This window comes from Chiloscyllium plagiosum, chromosome 24 (assembly GCF_004010195.1).
Source record: "Chiloscyllium plagiosum isolate BGI_BamShark_2017 chromosome 24, ASM401019v2, whole genome shotgun sequence".
NCBI lineage: Eukaryota > Metazoa > Chordata > Chondrichthyes > Orectolobiformes > Hemiscylliidae > Chiloscyllium > Chiloscyllium plagiosum.
Window position 1 is genome coordinate 49727757 of NC_057733.1, and position 15413 is coordinate 49743169.

A 15413-nucleotide genomic window follows, 5' to 3' on the forward strand; every position below is an offset into this window, starting at 1 on the left:
AGAATCAGTGGGCTATCCTTCTTGGAAGTTAAAAAGCTGAAACAGCAATTTTTATCATATCATCAAATTCCCCTTTAAGTTGCACACCATTCGGACATACGAATATATCTGATGAAGGAGCGGCGCTCCAAAAGCTAGTGGTTCCAATTAAACCTGTTGGACTATAACCTGGTGTTGTGTGATTTTTAACTTTGTACACTCAGTCCAACACCGGCATCTCCAAGTCATACAAATATATCACAATTCATTATTATTGCTGGGTCATCCCTACAGGGTAGCACGGTGATGGTTCAGTTTGGCAACTCTTTTCAAAGGAGCAAGTGAGGACTGCAGATGCTGAAGATCAGAGGATTTCCCTCCCCTCCCCTATCCAAACGGACCCCACCACCAGGGATATATTTCCCTCCCCTCCCCTATCCAAACGGACCCCACCACTAGGGATATATCTTGTTGGGCCTAATGGCCTGTTCCGCACTGTAGTGATTCTAAGAATTCATTTCCTGTTCTCTCTGCTCTTCCAAATCCCCAGTCAGTTAATTACTACACTTGATGCTCCAATATACTGATGGATTTTGCATTTCCAACAGCCGTGGCCTACATTTGTGGAGACTGTGTTACAGAAAATAAAACAAAAGTCAGAGATCCTGTCTGATGCTGAGAATGTGGCTACAGAATAATGCATAAGGAGAGAATAGAGAAACTGGTTGTTTTTAATTGTCTGATTAAACTCCTTTTCCTTATGGGAAGAATTGTTTCCATCTAGAATCACCTCACACCAAACTTCCACCAGGCAGGAAAGGTTTGACATCATCACGTCAATATTTGAGTTAAAATGTTACAATATATCCTTCGAAGCCGAGAGTATTTACAAGATCTGCTCTGTTAATTTGATGGAAATAAATGCTTTAAGCAATTTGAAAAAATAAACAAATAGCTCAAATAAAAACAAAGGCAGATTGTGAAACCCCTGAAGAGTCAGCTGAGTGTGCCTGAGTGGGTCAGAGATCCACATGGTCAGAGATCCTGTCATGGCTGACTGACATCACACGTGTGTACTATGTCAGTCAGCTTCAATGTTGGCAACGGGCACTCCAAATCAAACAGATCCACAGGGCGACCCTGGCTGCGGTGACAATCAGCCTGTGATATCAGCTGGCCAGGACACACCACAGAAAGCATTTGAGTACGTGCTGCTAACAAGGTGGAACAGCCCACCGCCCGCCCGGGCAGTGTCTGCCCAGTTGGTCTCCCCAGCTGTTGCCCCCGGTCCCACTGCCTCACTGCCTGTCCCTCTCCAGCAGCATCCCCCTGCCTCCCTCTGCTTCAAGCCAGGAGGCTGTTCCCAGAGAGGGGCCAGACCTGCAGTTCTCCCGAACTGACCCCTCCTTGCCTGTCAATACCTTTAGGTCTTAACGTCTCCCAAAATACTTCATAAATCTGACAGAAAGTTAAAAAAAATTATAATTGTTCTTCAAGTCTTTATTTTAGAAAGGATGTGTAATTCTCATTATGTTGACTTCATTGACGGTTAATTATAGCATCAAGCTGCTGTATTTGGCAAATAAAGAAGGTGCCACCTTCAAGTGACACTGTGTAGATAGCAGGATGTGAATACTTTGTTTGTCTGAAACTTCTTTGTCTACTACTTTAATGGATGAGTTGCCCTGTTTATGGGGATGGATTAAAGCTCCACTAAAGCAACATACAAAAGAATTTCCCACGATGCACTGAACATATTTATACGTTGCCACTGCATGGTGTAAGTTCACGTTCGCTGTTTTCAAAAGGCATTTTTTTAAAGTATATCACTGTTATGAAGTTTCAGAGTATGTTATTATGATTTGAGAAATTAGATTCTAAAGTAGGTAAAAACTGATTCTAGTCTTTCAGTGGTTCTTATGGTCAGAAAGTCATTTTGAATAAGTTCAAAAACAGCATTTACAAGTGGTCCCCACAATTTCAGTGTCCCTACAATTTCAGGGATTCAGATTTCAGATAATTGACCAACACGTTCCCTGGGGAGGTAATTGTTAGGAAGCAATTTGATTCAGAGACAACTCCTAAACAGCAGACGTGAGGTAATTCCCAGTCTCCGAGCAGTTAGGGATGGGGGGAGTTGCCGAGTTGCCCAGAAATCAGTGAGAAGGCAACAACCCAGAAGAAATATTCAACAAGGCTGTTGAAAACATGAGTTTAGGGAAGCCATGTTAAATAATAAGTGAGCTGAGTTAGCAGTTTGGTTTAAGGATATCGGGGAGAGACATTAGGTAAAGGAAACAACACTAAGTGAATGCACAACAGAAATTTACCAAAAACGAAACTGATTACAGCTGTGCCAAATGAATAAGAAGCTTTAGCAGAAGTCGAGAGTGAGTTTTCACTGAGGTTTGAGTATCTGTAAGGTTATTGCTGGGATAAAAGGGATGAATCTTCCTTTATGATATTTGTAATGAGATTATACAAGAACCAATGAAATAGTTTAATACACTTCTGTTGCTTGTTTCTTTTATGTTCTTTTGCTTAAGAAGTATATTGACGGCCTCTTATCAGCAACTGCCTTCCATGGTAACCAAGACGAGAAATGAAACCTCGAGTGTATGAAGCCAGGTTTCACTCTGGGATTAGGTTTGTTCAGTATTACCATCAGCTGGGGAGATAACAACTGCAAGTTCTTGAACAACATATTCTTGACAAGGCCATACTGCAATTTTAAGCTTTGTTTTCATCTTTATCTGGCAGTGGCAAGTTGTACTCATATCAGGCAGGAAGAGGATTCAAGTTCATAAAATTGGGGACGTGTCACCAACACTGCCATTTTTAATGTGCCAGGCAACACGCGATAAAGATGATTTAAGATGATTAAAATGAAATGGTGATTTAAGTCAGGCTCTGCTGGGGTAATTGGGACTCTGGCTGAAATTTATTTATTTTTTTTCCTTTAACCCCCACACTACCACCTAACTGCGGTAGTGCTTATTATTTTTTTTCCCCCAGCACCCATGGTGTGTGTGTGCAGGTGTGAGACACAGTGGAAGACACAAAGTGCACCAATCTTTATTCAATTTCTGGCTGAAATTTAAACAGTGGCCAGCCAGGTTTCCATTGGCTCTGAAAGCTCAGAGGTTTAAAAAGCTCGAGGGGGAAGCTGTTAGTTTGATGAGGTCAACACCCTATCCATCCTGGATAAAAGCAAATTACTGCAGATGCTGGAATCTGAAACCAAAAGAGAAAATGCTGGAAAATCTCAGCAGGTCTGGCAGCATCTGTAAGGAGAGAAAAAAGCTGGCATTTCGAGTCTAACTGACCCTTTGTCAAAGCTTTGTCAGCCTCCAGCCCCAATGGTTCCCTCTGTATCTACTTCTACACTCATTCTTTCCTTTTGCAAATCCCTCCTCCGCACCAATCCAGACCCTAATTTCTCACTCCCTTCCTTTTGATTCACACTCACTCACAACTATTGCCCTCACATCCAACAAGCCCCTTCTCCTTCCACATTAACAGGGACCACAGAAAAGTCTCTCTTGTGATGAGCTCTTTAATGCTGGCTTTGTTGTCAGGCAATAGAGTTCGGGTCAGGGTCAGGGTTAGGGTTAGGGTTTGTCAGAGATAGGGTCAGGGTTAGGGTTAGGGTTTAGGGTTAGGTTTGTCAGAGATAGGGTCAGGGTTAGGGTTAGGGTTTGTCAGAGATAGGGTCAGGGTTAGGGTTAGGGTTTGTCAGTGATAGGGTCAGGGTTAGGGTTAGGGTTTGTCAGAGATAGGGTCAGGGTTAGGGTTAGGGTTTGTCAGAGATAGGGTCAGGGTTAGGGTTAGGGTTTGTCAGAGATAGGGTCAGGGTTAGGGTTAGGGTTTGTCAGAGATAGGATATGGCTAGGGTTAGGGTTTGTCGGAGATAGGGTCAGGGTTAGGGTTAGGGTTTGTCAGAGATAGGGTCAGGGTTAGGGTTAGGGTTTGTCAGAGATAGGGTCAGGGTTAGGGTTAGGGTTTGTCAGAGATAGGGTCAGGGTTAGGGTTAGGGTTTGTCAGAGATAGGGTCAGGGTTAGGGTTAGGGTTTGTCAGAGATAGGGTCAGGGTTAGGGTTAGGGTTTGTCAGAGATAGGGTCAGGGTTAGGGTTAGGGTTTGTCAGAGATAGGGTCAGGGTTAGGGTTAGGGTTTGTCAGAGATAGGGTCAGGGTTAGGGTTAGGGTTTGTCAGAGATAGGGTCAGGGTTAGGGTTAGGGTTTGTCAGAGATAGGGTCAGGGTTAGGGTTAGGGTTTGTCAGAGATAGGGTCAGGGTTAGGGTTAGGGTTTGTCAGAGATAGGGTCAGGGTTAGGGTTAGGGTTTGTCAGAGATAGGGTCAGGGTTAGGGTTAGGGTTTGTCAGAGATAGGGTCAGGGTTAGGGTTAGGGTTTGTCAGAGATAGGGTCAGGGTTAGGGTTAGGGTTTGTCAGAGATAGGGTCAGGGTTAGGGTTAGGGTTTGTCAGAGATAGGGTCAGGGTTAGGGTTAGGGTTTGTCAGAGATAGGGTCAGGGTTAGGGTTAGGGTTTGTCAGAGATAGGGTCAGGGTTAGGGTTAGGGTTTGTCAGAGATAGGGTCAGGGTTAGGGTTAGGGTTTGTCAGAGATAGGGTCAGGGTTAGGGTTAGGGTTTGTCAGAGATAGGGTCAGGGTTAGGGTTAGGGTTTGTCAGAGATAGGGTCAGGGTTAGGGTTAGGGTTTGTCAGAGATAGGGTCAGGGTTAGGGTTAGGGTTTGTCAGAGATAGGGTCAGGGTTAGGGTTAGGGTTTGTCAGAGAGGTATGGTTATGGTTTGTCAGATTTAGGGCTAAGATTAGGGTTAGGGATTATCAGAGATAGAGTCAGGGTTAGGGTTTGTCAGAGATTGGGTCAGGGTTAAGGTCAGTTTTAGGCTTAGGGTTTGTCAGCCTACAATCCAGTCAGCTGTCCATCAGGAATGAAAAGAAACAATCGTAATGTCCTGCTGTTAAAGTCAGCTGGAGTGCTGGACCCCCAGGCTTGTTGGATTTTCTCTGTGCTCCTTCACCCCTTTTCTCCCTGAGTCAGAATTCACACCAACCATCTATCCCAGATGGTGTGGTTAAAAGTCTTCTTCCAAGCTCAGCCTATCAAGGGTCAGGAATCAAACATGAGCCACTGCAAACAGGTTCAGAAATCTAAAATTCTAGGATCACGCAAAAGCAAAATATCACAACAGTTGGAAATTTGAAATGCAAATGGAAAATGCAGGCAATATTCCATGGATGTGTGGAGAGGGAAACTGAGTTCACAGGTTGGAGGCTGGTAATGGAGGCAAGTTGGCACTTTAAAAGAAATATATTGCTACTTTTTCAAATGGAAGTTGAAATGAAAGACAGACCCCAAGGGAAAGCTTCTGAGGCGATGTCACAACTTCAAGGGATTGGGTAGTATTATTGGTCGTCCCCATTCCAGCATGAAAACTCCTAACCGTGTCAGTCTGTCACATTATTTAAAGTAATAATAATTAATCTTTCACAACATGAAATATTGCGCTAGCAGACTCCATTCAGATGTCATGACAGCAGACCGATATCTTACCCCCTTGCAGATTAAGACAGCCTCCTTTGTCATTGATTTGGGATATGATACATTGTGCTCCATTATAGACTGGAAAAGCTCATCCTCATCCTCGCCGTCAAATGGAGGCTGTCAGAATACAAACAAACCATTGTAAGCATTAGGTAAAGCTTCATTAGAACTGTCAACAGACCTGAAGGTCTATTCACCCCTTTGAATTCCAGCGATATTTATACGATCTTTTACATGGAGATTTCAGAAGTAGAATTGACAATGTTTGTCCTTGTTTTCCTCACAGGGCCGCATGATCCTCCCAATCCAGGAGCAAGAAAGGCTGCCCAACAATTCACCAAGTCAACATGGTCAACAATGAGGCCTCTCCTCCTCCTTGTATCGTTCCACCTCAGCAGCTGAAGCTTTCAGCTCAGTTTTATTAGCACGTTGCCAAACTAGTCACACAAACATAAGAACGAGGAGCAGGAGTAGGCCGTCTGGCCCCTCGAGCCTGCTCCATCATTCAGTAAGATCACGGCTGACCTGTTCATGGCCTCAGCTCCACTTACCCGCCCTCTCACCATAAACGTTAATTCCTTTACTGTTCAAAAAAAATTATTTATCTTAGCTTTAAAAATATTCCATGCTGAAGCCTCAACTACCTCACTGGGCAGGGAATTCCACAGTCCAGTGTCATGCTGGAGGCCAACTGTAAATCCAGGATCGTATCCTCAAACCTGAGGCAGAGAGGGGGAGGGAGTTCAGGATTACAATTCGGTCTGTGAGAGCTCTTGAGTTGTGAGATCAGGAGGAGAGGGACGGTACAAACACCAAAATACCCTTGAGAAGACTGAACATTCCTGCCAATTCCCAAGAATCTGTGGCTAGTGACTGATCACAACAGTCAGGGCTCATTCAGGAAGACACCAACCACATCGAAAGACTGCACAGGAGATCACTGCACTGCATCAGAGAAAGTTAAAAAAAATCAAAACTTCAAACAAAGTTCAAACAACTCATCTACCCGATCCTCCAAACAACAGCATTGGACTCGTCGGCCATCTCTGAACCCACTGAGCTAGAAAGCAAACAAGTCAGCCTTTGGCCCAAGGCACTACCAAAGAGGGAGAGACAGCAGTCACCAGTCTAAACTCCATCTTCTCTTTCAGGATGCAGTTTTGCTTTTATTTTAATGCATCTGAACTTCCCTATTTTGTACAAATTCGGACTTTAGACTGATCATGTTCCAGTTGCCCTCCACTGTCTGGGTGATATTTCTTAAACCTCCTGCCATTTACCTTACCATCTACAGGCCTGGTTACTGGTCTAAGGGAAAAGCTTTCTTCCGAACTGCGCTCGTCATAAAACTGTACACCTCAATCAGGTCCTGCCTCTGCCTTCTCGGCTTTAAGGAGAACAATCCCTTCTATCTAGTTTCTCTTCATAGCTGAAACACTCCAGCATGGACAACATTTCTGGTGAAACTCCTCTCTGCAGCATTCATATCCTTCCTATCGTATGGTAACCGGAAGTGCACACAGTACACCAGCTGTGGCCTCAGTAAAATCTTATACAGCCCATTCTTGGCCGAAGATCAAGAATGTGCATTTTACATTCCTGGAAGATTACAACTGGTGCATCCACTACCTGTGTAGCTACTTGCTTTCATATCCTAGGATGCAACCCATCAAGGCCAGGGGACCTATCTGCTTTCAGGCCCATGAGTTACCCCTGTATTTTCTCTCTCGTGATTACTATTGCTTACTTCCTCCACCCCTCCTTTTAGCCCCCTTGATTATTTCGAAAGGTTGAAATTCTAATAGTGTCTTCAAACATGAAAATTGAGACAATGTACTTATTCAACTGGATATTAATTATTTTTTGATTTACAGAAACTCTTACTGTACTACCTTTTCTTCTGACAAATGATGTAATCAATAAACCTAATTCTAATTAGTTTTGTAGGAATAGGTGTTATACTGAAGAAGGAAATATTTTTAATGGAGTAAACTACAGAAAAAAAAAAGCAATCCTTTGGCGTCACTTTCTGCACAGCATGAAAATCCAACCATCCAAAGTCTCCCTTCCCCAAAGGGTTTCTTACCTGTCCAGCTAGCATTTCATAAAGTAATACTCCATACGCCCACCAATCCACCGATTTTCCATATGGCTGATAAGCAATAATCTGAAAGATAGGACAAACATCCAAAAGGTGAGGGAAAGAACTGGAAAAAAAAACTGCAGTCACATCTTGAAAAGAATATTTGGTTGTACAGCTATTCCAACTTGCTTTATTAAAAGAATTGACTTTAGCAAAAAGTACTATGACTCTTTCAATAACATAGAGTCATAGAGCTGTACAGCACAGAAACAGACCCTTTGGTCCAACTCATCCTTGAGTTGTTATGCAGAGATAAAACCGTTTTAGTGATGCTCATCACTTTCACAATGAGTGAGTGGATCCCAGGTGAAGATTTTCTGCTTTGCCACACACCGTGGGAGGCACGGTGGCACAGTGGTTAGCACTGCTGCCTCACAGCGCCAGAGACCTGGGTTCAATTCCCGCCTCAGGCAACTAACTGTGTGGAGTTTGCACGTTCTCCCCGTGTCTGCGTGGGTTTCCTCCGGGTGCTCCGGTTTACTTCCACAGTCCAAAGATGTGCAGGTCAGGTGAATTAGCCATGCTAAATTTCCCGTAATGTTAGGTAAGGGGTAAATGTAGGGGTATGGGTGGGTGGCGGGTCGGTGTGGACTTGTTGGGCCGAAGGGCCTGTTTCCACACTGTAAGTAATCTAATCTAAAAACCAGGTGATTTCAATGTGATACCCATTGACATTACATGAATGAACAATCATAGGCTGCTGGTCCTGTACCATACTATAGGAAGTTTTACATCCTGCTCCAGTTCTGTACTTGTCCCTCAAAATGTTACTCGTGTCCAAAGTGGAACTGGGGTTGAGAGGTCAGAAGAGAGAGTGGAACCCATTTCTGTTGATATTCTGTTTGGTTACGATGTTATCAGACATTCTAATGGAACAGGGGCAAATGGTGGAGAATTTCCCATCCAGCTCCCCCAGACCTGGGAAAATGGCCAAGAGAGTGGCTGAGGGTTATGGAAGGAACATGGTGCTTTGCACATCTTGATGGAACCCTTGTTGACTGGGAGCCAGGAAAGGCCATCATGGTCCCACCAGCAAACAAGCAGAATATGTTGCTTCTTTGGTTCATTTTGGAACCAAACAATGTTGAGGATCATGACTGTCTTTGGGGGTGGGAATGGTCTTTGGGAATCTCTGCCTTAACAGCTGTGACGTGTTCTGCCTTACAAAACCTATGGCGCTGGGTAATATGAGATTCTCTCACAAGTTTGGTGGTGCAACCTAAAGACACTAACAACCCCATTCCTATAATATCCGAGAGCCTTTAGGAGTGGTCTGCTGACAGGACGGACCGAAGGGGAATTTGACCGTGATGACATCTGTGGCTGGGCTGGGTTCGGCTTGCCTACTGTTTGAAGGAAACGGCAGGATCCAACTGCTCAGAGTTATAGAGTTCTAGAATCATCGAGTTCTAGAGTCATTGAGTTCTAGAGCCATTGAGTCAAAGAGTTACAGAATCATGGAGTTATAGAGTCATAACCTTCCAGATTTATAAAGTTATGCATGGAAACAGACCATTCAGTCCAATGTGGACTAGATATCTTAAATTAATCATGTCCCATTTGCCAGCACTTGGCCCATGTCCCTCTAAACCCTTTCTATCCATATATCCATCCAGATGGTTTTTAAATGTTGCAATTGTACCAGCCTCTACCACTTCCTCTGGCAGCTCATCCCATACACGCACCATCCTCTGCGTGTAAACATTGCCCCTTAGGTCCCTTTTAAAACTTACTCCCTCTAGTTTTGGACTTCCCCATCCTAGGGAAAATACCTTGTCTATTTACCCTATCCATTCTCCTCATGATTTAATAAACCTCTATAAGGTCACACCTCAATCTTCACCCTCTAGGAAAACAGCCCCAGCCTATTCAACCTCTCCCTATAGCTCAAATCCTCCAATCCTAGCCACATCCTTGTAAACCCTTTCAAGTTTCACAACATCCTTCCAATACGAGGGAAACCAGAATTGTGCACAATATTCCAACAGTGTCCTGTACGGCCGCAACATGACCTCCCAATTCCTATATTCAATACTCTGACCAATAAAGGAAAGCATACCAAACGCCTTCCTCACTATCCTATCTACCTGTGACTCCACTTTCAAAGAGCTATGAACCTGCACTCCAAGGTCTCTTTGTTCAGCAACACTCCCTTGGACCTTACCATTAAGTGTATAAGTCCTGCCCTGATTTGCTTTTCCAAAAGACAGTACCTCACATTTATCTAAATTAAACTCCATCTGCTGCTCTTTGGCCCATTGGCCCATCTGATCAAGATCCTGTTGTAATACTTTGTTGAAACAGGCAGCTTTAAGCCAATCACAGCTCTGTAACATTGACACCTTCGGGGATCTCTGGTGGGGTTGGTTGAGAAGGGCAGAAACCTGCCTCTGCTTGGCAGCTGCTCTCCTCCATGTGAAAGGGCCTCGAGATTTCTCCCATCACATTGCGGGTTTCTATATTCAGGCATTAGGTGCCAGAATGTTTGCTTGCAGATTAGTCATTCTCTGCCACCTTCCTATAAATAGAGACAATGTGCAGGTGTAAGATGTATAAACATTTGGCCAACTGTCTTTTCCTTTCTCCAGCTGGAATCTATTTAACTGAATGAAAAGTTTATCATGGACACAGCAAACTTTGAGACAGTGTTGCTCATTCATGAATCTTCTGTGGATAAAATCTTTTGAATCCAATCACAGTCTGCCCCACTTCAAGGACGTCTTTGGATACAGAACAAAGGCCTGATAGGAAAATGGTGACACTTCCTGTGGGCTGGTGGGCACCACCACCAACTGGTTGCTTGGCAACAGGCACCACTGGTGAGAATGACAACCCACAACAACACATGGCAGCTTCTAGCGAGGTACGTGTGGCAAATGCTGGCTCTCCCATTGGCAAAGGGGTGCCCACTGAAGACATCACACCTGAAATGGATGAGTTGCTGTGTTCTTGTCACCGTTGGTAGATAGTAGGAAGCTGATGAGGGTGAGATATAGCCAGACCCAGACTCCTATTCCTCCAATCACCCAGAATAGAGTGTACACACTTGGTCACACAGCATTAGGCAACAATGATGAAGAATGATCTGTAGATACCCAAAATTTACAGTATGTTTTTGCAAGTTTCTAAGAGATTTAGAGAAATTTTTGGGGAGAAGAAGGACAAACCTGTTGTAAATGTTGTAAATGGTAGAGAGAGTAACCGCTCCTTCTTCATCTTATACATTCTTTCAATTTACGCCAAAGGGTCAGTAAACATTCAGTAACAGGAATAGACTGTTTAACCTCACTGATCTGTTCTGACATTCACAGAGATCTCAGTTCCTCAAACCCATTTCTCTGGCTTTGGCCTATTACCTTGAATACGCTTGCCCAACATAAATCTGTTCGTCTGAATCTTGAAAAATGTATTTACCCAAAATTCTCAACCTCTTAGGGAGAGTTCCATCAATCTTAGCATGAAAAATGCTCCCAAATTGGATTTCTAAATAGTGTTGCCTTTATGCTAAGCTTGTTGTGGACTTGCCCCACCAGAGAAAATAGGATTTCTGAAAGGAACCCAACGAATCCTTTCCACACTGTACATGTCTTGATTAGATGCCTTCGCTGTTTTAAACTCGAGGGAGTACAAATGTAGTTTCTGCAACTGCTGCTCATGGATGAATTATTAGTCCTTGTATTAGTACTCACACTATAATCTTCTGAGGCCAATATGGAATTGCTGAGATTTGGGGTAAAATTCAATGTTTGCTTGACCAGCCTTTCTATGTCTGTCTCTCCACACTCCACTTCTCACCTTCTCTGTCTGTCTGTCTGTCCCTCTCTTTTTCTCTCTGTCTCACCTTCTGTGTTTGTCAGTCTCTCTCGTCTCTGTCTCTCTTTCTCCATCTCTCTCCTGTCTCTTTCTCTGTCTGTCTCTCCTTTGGTCTCTGTATCTTTCTCTCTCTCCCACACACACAGACACTCAAACCACCAAGAGAAAAGTGCATGGGCAGCCAATGGGCATGAGAAGAGAGCCATCCCTGCCGCCATTACATATTGTGGGCAGGCTGAAGTTGGGGGCGCCCTCCAGTGGGAGGAAGCAGTACTGAGCTCTGATGAAGAAGGGCCAATGGAAACCAATGAGACAGATTGGGGTATTGAGTAGGAAGGCTGGATGTGATGAGGAGGGGGCGGGATGTGGGGAATGGGTTGTGGTGAGCAGGCAGGTAAAAAGGGGATACTACCTTTGGTGGCGGGGAGGATCCTTGACCCCCAAACCTCCAAAGATAGTCCTCCCTCCTTCCTGTCCTTTTAAAAATGTTTAAGTAATAGGCCACCCACTTTGACCCAAATATCCCTGGCGACAAAATTATGGCAAGGACAAAGGATGATTCAAGTCAATTGTCCTGTTAACAAGTCTAGCTGAATGGGGTGGGGGAATTCCTCTGGTACAATGGCAGCGTTCCTACCACTGGGTCAGGAGCCCTGGGCTCGATACTCCACCTGTTTCTGAGATGTGTCATAATATCTCTGAACAGATTAAAGGGAAAAGCCCGGCTGAACTGTGATAGTTGACTTCAATGCAGCAGACATCATGCTAATTTCAACCCCTCCCCCCCCCATCTCCCAGTGTATTATGGGGGTGAGTATGGGAATGGGCTGGAGTGGAGTGGCCTGGGGACTCAAACTACTTTGGACCCACTCACCACAAACAGGAACTGGTGGGGGTTCGAGTAAAATCCACCTGTCATTGTCTAAAAGCAAATGCTGTGTTAAACCACGCTTCATGGAATCAAATACCACCAACTTTTTGAATTCCAGGCACATTCAAATACCAAGGAACTTTTCATTGACCTTTTGATTGTTGCCACTGACTGCCCCTTACACACTGGCTCTAAGTGATTCCTCTAAACAGATGGCCAGGTTCCTTTTAACAACCTTAGTCTCGTTTCATTACAAAAATAATAGCATTCATAAATCCTGCTCCAATTCAATGTAGAGCTGCAATGAGCAATATATTAAAGGACAATGGCATTAACCTCAATCACAAACTAACTGATAAAATCAGCCTGCACAAAATTACTGACTTTGTGCTTCCCAGCAGAGGTGCCCTACCTTCACAATGATCACAAATATTTTCTCATCAGACCCTTCTACAATCTGTAAAAATGATGCAGAGCTTCAGAAATGACAGTGGGAGAGTGAACTAACCTGTCACTATGCTGTCAAGCAGAACAATGCTGTAGTTACCACAGAAATAAAGCAAGGCTACTCGGGTATCACTGGCAGGAAAGAAATGCTTCTCTCTCCACAGAAGCTGCCAGACCTGCTGAGTTTCGCCAGCATTGCCTGTTTTCAGTTTCCATTAATTTGCCATGGAATAGGTGAACGGTGGTGACCAACTGTACCACGTTCAGTAAGTTAGCAAGTTCAAGGAACCGCAGGCAGTGTAAACATTGATCTCTGTGACTTACATGAAGTGCAATTTATTAAAGTTGATGGATCCAAGTATACATTCCACACGGGTAACCTCACATGATCCAGAAAAGACTGCTCAATAATTATTTTTACAGCTCCTATCCCACAGAGAATTATAAATGTTCATTTAAACTGCTGAACTACGGGGAAGTAGCACATGTCTCAAAAGCAACATAATCATATCAGATGGCATTCAGATCAGACGTGGAGTTGATCATGTATTTTTTATTCACAGCAACTCCTTTAAGGGCTGTGGTGACACAGTGGTAGTGTCATCTTCTCTAAACCAGACGGTCTGAGTTCCGGTCCACCTTACCCTGGAGTTTTGTCATAAAATGTCCCAACATTTTGTTTAAAATATCTAACAGCAACTCCTTTACGTCTAAAAGGTGCGGCTCAATTGTGTTTAGTATTGCTACCTTCCCCACATGGGAAGGAGATTAAAAAGCACAATCAGTAGGTTCATTCCTGGTTAGTGGTTAATAATTTGAATTGGGAAGGGCAAGTAGCCAGTCAGGACAGGATTGCACTGGCTTGTGATGCCCCCTATAGTTGAACAACCAGCTGACACTAGAGAGAACTAAGCATCTGCAGAAAAGCCAAAATGGCTGCTCATGGCAAGGATCCATAACATGACCTTAGGAGGAAAGAAAAATGTTGTCAAAGTAACATTTTTTTTATTTGTTCACTCACAGGATGTGGGCGTTTCTGGCTCAGTCAGTTTTTATTGCCCATCCCTAATTGCCCAGAAGGCAGTTAAGGGTCAACCACATTGCTGTGGGTCTGGAGTCACATGTAGGTCAGACCAGATAGAGTCATAGAGTCATAGAGATGTACAGCATGGAAACAGACCCTTCGGTCCAACCCGTCCATGCCGACCAGATATCCCAACCCAATCTAGTCCCACCTGCCAGCACCCAGCCCTAATCCCTCCAAACCCTTCCTATTCATATACCCATCCAAATGCCTCTTAAATGTTGCAATTGTACCAGCCTCCACCACATCCTCTGGCAGCTCATTCCATACACGTACCACCCTCTGCGTGAAAAAGTTGCCCCCTAGGTCTCTTTTATATCTTTCCCCTCTCACCCAAAACCTATGCCTCCTAGTTCTGGACTCCCCGACACCAGGGAAAAGACTTTGCCTATTTACCCTATCCATGCCCCTCATAATTTTGTAAACTTCTATAAGGTCACCCCTCAGCCTCTGACACTCCAGTGAAAACAGCCCCAGCCTATTCAGCCTCTCCCTATAGCTCAAATGCTTCAACCCTGGCAACATCCTTGTAAATCTTTCATGAACCCTTTCAAGTTTCACAACATCTTTCTGATAGGAAGGAGACCAGAATTGCACGCAATATTCCAACAGTGGCCTAACCAATATCCTGTACAGCCGCAACATGACCTCCCAACTCCTGTACTCAATACTCTGACCAATAAAGGAAAGCATACCAAATGCCTTCTTCACTATCCTATCTACCTGCGACTCCACTTTCAAGGAGCTATGAACCTGCATTCCAAGGTCTCTTGGTTCAGCAACACTCCCAGGACCTTACCATTAAGTGTATAAGTCCTGCTAAGATTTGCTTTCACAAAATGCAGCACCTCGCATTTATCTAAAGTAAACTCCATTTGCCACTTCTCAGCCCATTGGCTCATCTGGTCAAGATCCTGTTGTAATCTGAGGTAACCCTCTTCGCTGTCCACTACACCTCCAAGTTTGGTGTCATCTGCAAACTTGATAACTCTACCTCTTATGCTCATATTCAAATCATTTAAGTAAATGACAAAACGTAGAGGACCTAGCACTGATCCTTGTGGCACTCCACTGGTCACAGGCCTCCAGTCTGATAAACAACCCCCCACCACCACCCTCTGTCTTCTGCCTTTGAGCCAGTTCTGTTACCAAATGGCTAGTTCTCCCTGTATTCCATGAGATCTAGCCTTGCTAATCAGTCTCCTATGGGGAACCTTGTCAAACGCCTTAAGGACAGCAGCTTCCTACCGGAAAGGACATTAGTGATCTAGTTCAGTTTTTTTCCTGTCAATCAACAATGGTTTCCTTGTCATCATTAGACTTTTAATTCCAGATTTTTATTGAATTCAAATTCCAATATGATTTGAACCCAGGTTCCCAGAATATTAGGGTCACTGAACCCAAAACGTTTACTCTGATTCTCTTCACAGATGCTACCAGACCTGCTGAGCTTTTCCAGCATTTTCTGTTTTTATTCTTAGAATATTACCTGCATCTCTGGATTAATAG

At 44.1% G+C, this 15413-nt stretch overlaps 1 protein-coding gene across 3 annotated transcripts in view; it reads right to left on the minus strand.

The window, feature by feature from the left end:
- LOC122562281 (protein kinase C alpha type) overlaps positions 1-15413 on the minus strand; it is a 381850-nt gene that overhangs the window by 29209 nt on the left and 337228 nt on the right. For all 3 annotated transcript variants that reach the window (XM_043715075.1, XM_043715073.1, XM_043715076.1), the window contains 2 exons: positions 7633-7713; positions 5556-5663 (listed from right to left, as the gene is read on the minus strand). In XM_043715075.1, the coding sequence (XP_043571010.1) occupies positions 5556-5663; positions 7633-7713 (189 nt within the window). The remainder of the gene's footprint in view (positions 1-5555; positions 5664-7632; positions 7714-15413) is intronic.